General features: G+C 49.1%; 1 protein-coding gene across 1 annotated transcript in view; it reads right to left on the bottom strand.

Moving 5' to 3' along the window:
• LOC104992294 (DNA dC->dU-editing enzyme APOBEC3-like) overlaps positions 1–5,291 on the bottom strand; it is a 15,161-nt gene extending 9,870 nt beyond the window's left edge. Inside the window, exons 1-2 of the mRNA XM_010845121.1 lie at positions 5,123–5,291; positions 3,438–3,603 (exon numbers count right to left, since the gene is read on the bottom strand). Of these exons, the coding sequence (XP_010843423.1) occupies positions 3,438–3,603; positions 5,123–5,166 (210 nt within the window). The 5' untranslated portion in view covers positions 5,167–5,291. The remainder of the gene's footprint in view (positions 1–3,437; positions 3,604–5,122) is intronic.
• Between the last annotated feature and the right edge of the window lie 762 nt (positions 5,292–6,053).

The following is a 6,053-nucleotide window of genomic DNA, read 5'->3' as shown; positions in this document are numbered from 1 at the left end:
CGGAGGAGGAAAGCGCGGTTGTTCTTGGCGGCAGAGCAGGCCGCGCGGGTGGCAGCAGGAGGAGGAGTCAGGGGCTGGTGTCCCAGAGGCAGGTGGCTTACTAGTTATCCCTTCTTTCCATCTGTCCCCTCCCTTCTTTTCTTCCTTAGTTGTCCCTTCCCACAGTCACCCACTCATCCATTCATTCCAATATCCATCCTCTCAAGCATTCATTCTACAAGTATCCTGAGTCCGGCTTCGTGCCATGCCCTCTGGGGTCCAGGTTGGTTCCCTGGCTGCTGTCTGCTAGGAGGCTCACAGAGCTGCCCAGCACCTCAGGGAACCCACCAGCCACACACCTCTACAGAGCATCTGACGTGTGGCTCGAGTGAAGGGAGTTGTGTGGCAGGTGTGAAAATACACAGTTAAGGGATTTCCCTGGTGGTCCAGTGGCTAAGACTCCACGCTCTCAATGCAGGGGACTGGGGTTCGATCCCTGGTCAGGGAACTAGACCCCACAGGCAGCAACTAAAACAGATCCTGTATGCTGCCTGGAGCAGCCAAATAAATAAATGTTAAAAATAAAAAACACAGTTCGTTTCAGTGACTTAGTATGAACAAAAAAGAATGCAAACTATCTCATGAAGTTTTATATTAGTTATGCATTATAAAATTCATATAAGTATATAGCTTAGATACACAGACAATTCTCTTATCTGAGGGCTGCTCATCTGTGGATTCAACCAACCACCTATTGAAATTATTCAGAAAAAGGAAATTCCAGAAAGTTTCAAAAGACAAAACTTGAATTTGCCCGGCTGGCAACAATTTACATAACATCTTGTTCATTCGCTAAGTTGTGTCTGACTCTTTATGACCCCATGGACTACAGTACTCCAGGCTTCCCTGTCCTTCACCATCTCCTGGAGTTTGCTCAGACTCATGTCTATTGTGTTGATGATGCCATCCAACCATCTCATCCTCTATTGTCCCCTTCTCCTCCTGCCCTCAATCTTTCTCAGCATCAGGGTCTTTTCCAGTGAGTTGGCTCTTTGCATCAGGTAGCCAAAGTATTGGAGCTTCAGCATCAGCCTCAGTCCTTCCAGTGAATATTCAGGCTTGATTTCCTTTAGGAATAACTGGTTGGATCTCCTTGCAGTCCAAGGGACTCGCAAGAGTCTTCTCCAGCACAATTCGAAATCATCAGTTCTTTGGTGCTCAGCCTTTTTTATAATCCAGCTCTCACATCCGTACATGACTACTGAAAAAAACCATAGCTTTGACTATACGGACCTTTGTTAGCAAAGAGATGTCTGCTTTTTAATACACTATCTAGGCTTGTCATATGCTTTCTTCCAAGCAGCAAGCATCTTTTAATTTCCTGGCTGCAGTCGCCATCCACATTGGTTTGGGAGCCCAGGAAAATAAAACCTGTCACTGTTTCCACTTTTTCCCCATCTATTTGCCATCAACTGATGGGACTGGATGCCATGATCTTAGTTTTTTGAAAGTTGAGTTTTAAGCCAGCTTTTTCACTCTCCTCTTTCACTTACATAGACACTGCATTTACAAATGTTTATGTAGCATTTACATTGTATCAGATATCACAAGTAAGCTAGAGATGATCTAAAGTATATGGGAGAATGTGGGTAGGTTATATGCAAATGCTATGCCATCTTACATATGGAATTCAATATCCACAGATTTTGGTGTTAGCAGGGTTCTTGGAACCAACCTCCCGCTCCATACAGAGGGATGACTGCATTGCCCAATACCTTATCAATATTAATTTCATCGGTTTCTCTTAATCTTTTGAATACTGGGTAGTAGAAAAAGTCAGATGACACGTATGACTCGGATTATATTTTGATGGGGTAATATTGCTACAGCGCACACTCCTACCCAACCCAGCCCATGAGAGCTGCCTTCCCCAGGTAGGTTCTGAAAAGGCTGCAGGCAGGTGGGGGACATTTTGCAGGAGTGGTGAGATGCTGCCCCAGGAGCCGCAGGGCAGTGGACTTATTAGGCACTGCTGATGCTGCAGTGGTCATCCAGGAGACCTGGCCACGTGCTCACCAGCTGGGGGACAGGCAGAATGAAGGTTGTGGGTCTCCCCTGTGAGATCCCAAGCCCTAGGCACAGAAGTGGAATGGGTGTGGCAGGTGAGGACCCAACTAGCAGAGCAGCTACTAGGGTCTGATCGGCACTGGAACACAATAGACCAGACTTCCTAAACACATCCTTGTTGTTAAGTCACTGAGTCGTCTCCGACTCTTTTGTGACTCCATGGACTGTAGCCCACCAGGCTCCTCTGTCCATGGGATTTCCCAGGCAAGAACACTGGAGTGGGTTGCCATTCCCTTCTCCAGGGGATCTTCCTGACTCAGGGATGGAACCCATATCTCTTGCATCTCCTCCACTGGCAGGTGGATTCTTTACCACCAAGCCACCAGGGAAGCCCACATGCTTTCCTCCGAAGCTAAAGGCCAAGCTTGATGACAACTCAGAGACCCACCACCAGCAGACTCTAAACAAAGCCTGGTGGGATGTCAACTGCCATCTTGTATGAGGTTCCAGGAGCGTCAAGTAGAGACTTCACAGGCCAAGGACTTAGGAAAATGTATGGGAAGACACGGAATTCCCGGACAGCCCCCAAATGGCATAGGACTGATTACAATTTTTTCCACTATATCAACTTGCTTATGAACCTTTGTAATACCTGTGATGGAGGGACAGCATCTGGGGGCTAAAATTTCATCCCGTTTTTGAAACAGGAACTAGATTTGAACGATTACCCTGCAAAGACATTGGACACTATCACTGCTGTGCGTGTGCGCTCAGTCGTGTCCAGCTCTTTGCAACCCCGAGGACTGTAGCCTACCAGGCTCCTCTGTCCATGCACTTTTCCAGGCAAGAATACTGGAGTGGGCTGCCATTTCCTTCTCCAGGTGATCTTCCCAACCCCGGGAAAGAACCCGTGTGTCCCGCATCTTCTGTACTGCAGGCAAATTCTTTACTGCTTGAGCCATCCAGGAAGCCCCATCACTGCTATATCTGCATTCTTTTATTTATCTAAGCCCCACCAAACTGCTTGCGGGATCTTAGTTTTCCATGCCCCCACTGGGAGCACTGAGTCTTCACCACTGGACTGCCAGGGAAGTCCCTATAACTGCATTTTTTATAAAAACTGGACGCACTGCAAAAGGAATTTTCCTAGTATCTGACATAACACAGTCGGAAAACCAGTGAATGGCAGTTGTAATTATATCCCCCAGTCATAACTTTGGGAAAACAACTTGTGCAAGGATCCTAAAAGGGCAGTTTGCCATCCACTCCCTGCTCCCGGGCTTTTCCTCCCCTGGCAGGACACAATGCCGGCAGCACGTGAAATCTGTGCTGCCCGCACTGCAATTCTAAGGCACCAAATAAATGCGATGAGAGTTTCCTGGGGCCTGTACCTGGTTATGAAAGACCCCCCAGTCGAAGGAGACACGTGAGTGGTATTTCCTTCTTTCCACCTTGTAGCAGATATAGGAGCAGTTCCTCCTGTTGGCATAGAGTAGGTTGCGAAACTGGAAGTAGAAGGTTTCAGGATCTAACCGTGCCATGTGTTCGCTGGAGTCTCTGGAGCGAAAGAGAGAAAAGAGAAAATGCAGAGAACGCCCCCCTCCACCCCGACCCGGGCATTTCTCCCAGCTGTGTGTGTCTCCTGAGCACAACGCCCTGGCTGCTCTCGGTGCTCTGCTTCCCAGCAACCCTCCTGGGCCTTGGGAATTTCCTGCTGCCTTTGGCAGACAGGAAGACTGGGGAAGAGAAGACGGTGCTGGGTCAGCAGGGTGGGTGACGTCTCCCCCTAGGGCCCAGGCTCTGCTCTTTCCTGTAGCACCCTAATCCCCACTCCAGTTTTCCTGCCTAACATTAGTAAAACATAAAAAATAAAAACCTCTCCACTACAAAATAATATCCTTTGACATTTCAGTTCCATTCATTCCTGACTTTTCACTTGTGCATTTGTTTGCTTGTGTTAATTTTTATTGGAGTAAAGTTATTTTATAATGTCGTGTTAGTTTCTACGGTCTGGCAAAGTAAATCAGCTATACACAAACACGCATCCCTTCTTTTTTGGATTTCCTTCCCATTTAGGTCATCACAGAGCACCGAGTGGTGTTCCCTGAGCTATACAGTCCGTTCTCATTAGTTATCTATTTTATACATGATATCAATAGTTGTTTCAGTTTTTCAACGAGATTAACACCTAAATTCACCGGTTCAGGCTACTGTTTCAAGTGTTTTCTGTATCTGAACTCATCGACTCCTCCCCCAAATCCCAGGGGAACCAAGCCCATTTTATAGAGGAGGGAGCAGGGACACAGGGGGGCAAGTAGCCCACCCAAGTCACACAGCAGTAAGTGATGGAGCCGGGCCCCAACCAGACGAGGCCATCTCCAGCTGTGCCACCTTGCAACCGTGTGAAGCCTTGGATGTGGCTTTCTTTCCTACTCACTTTTAAAACAGGAGCACTTCCCCTGATCTTTCCTCGATTCTAGACCCATGGTACAGTTATAAATGTTAAGCGTGGTCACCTAAGGTGTGGCCAGGTTGTAAACCATTTAATGGTTTTACTTAAACCAATGGTTGTAAATAAAACCATTTATTTTTCTGCTCAGAGCTGAGGTACCCTCGGAAGAGGGGATGTCTCTACTTGCCTTAGAGAAGTATTCTCACACTGTGCTTACAGTGGTCTAAACAGTAGAGAAAATGGATCAGAGTGCTGTAAACAGTCCACCAGCTGCTTCAGCCATCCTTTGGCCAAATTCTAAGTGTTCATAGAGGGTGCAGCCCAGCACAGGTGGGAAAGGAACTGGCCCACAGCATTTCAGACTGAGAGCTGGGCCAGAGGACCCTCAGAGAGGCGGGGAGGTGTGGGAGGGGCCAGTTCAGAAGCAAGAGTGGGCGCCCCCTCCCCAGAACAGGGCAAAGACTCCAAGTGGGAGAGGGTCCTTTCAGAAAAGGTGCCAGAGGGGGAAAAAGAACGGGGCTGGAGCTGCAGAGACTTCAGGGAGAAGGAGGCTGAGGGATGAGACACAGCCCTAGAGACCTCGGGAGAGGGGGCCCAGTAGACAGAGCGGGCGGGCAGCAGTACCTGGTCCAGGGCATCTGGCTGTAGCCTCGGTAGGCTGGTTGCATCCCTGGCCTTTGTCTTGAGTGCAGAGGCTCCACTTGCTCTCTCAGGACTCTCGGGTAGAAAAACCCCTTATCTATGAGTGACCTCCCAGGCCGGTTCTGCGGAAGCCCGCCCTCCTTCCTGGTTTGGCACGGGGGTGGGAGGAGGGCCCCGGGTGGGAGGGCCCCCGGGGTGCTTTGCTTCCTCAGGCTCAGACCCACCTTCCCCTGGGCCCTCCCTCTTGGCTGAGCTCAGCCTCTGATGGGGCCAGGCCCCTCCATGGGGTAGGACCTGACGTTACTGCAAAGGGAAAGAGAAAGTAAAGATGCCCAAGAGGGGGATGGGCCAGACCCTGGCTAAAGAGAGCAGACCGCAGCCGATCCCACTGGGGGAGGGCAGACTGGATCCCTCTCCACCCTATCCACTCACCCAGCCCAAATCTGCGCCTAGCTCTACACCTGCCTGTTGAATGAATGGACGCCATGAGGGAGTGTGGCCCTTATGAGGTAGGAGACAGGTGGGCTCCAGGTTGGAAATCTACAATAAGCCACCCTTCTGCTTTCATTTCTTGAGATAAGAGATAGGTGGGCTCCAGTTAAGGAATTTACAGGGTTAGTAGCCAGTCTTTGTCTCTTATCTCTAGGGAATAATCACGGCAAAGACAATGAAAGGAAAAAACCCTGTCTGACAGAGGAGACCCTACAAACGCGCAGAAACTCTCCTTGGAGTCAAGAAATAAAGTAGAAAATTATTAGTTGCCTTGAAGAAGGAATTCATAGGGCCTGGACTCCATCTTAGGCCTGTTCATGCTGATCATGCTCGGCTACCTTTCCAATGGACTCTGAACTCTGTGTTTAGTGCCTATGAAAACAACAGAAGGATAAGACCCCTCCAGACAGGGGAACCTTGA

The sequence above is a fragment of the Bison bison genome, unplaced genomic scaffold (genome assembly GCF_000754665.1).
Source record: "Bison bison bison isolate TAMUID 2011002044 unplaced genomic scaffold, Bison_UMD1.0 scf7180017864213, whole genome shotgun sequence".
In the NCBI taxonomy this organism is placed as follows: domain Eukaryota; kingdom Metazoa; phylum Chordata; class Mammalia; order Artiodactyla; family Bovidae; genus Bison; species Bison bison.
The sequence above is the reverse complement of the archived record's forward strand: the minus strand, read 5'-3'. Positions and strand labels throughout refer to the sequence as shown.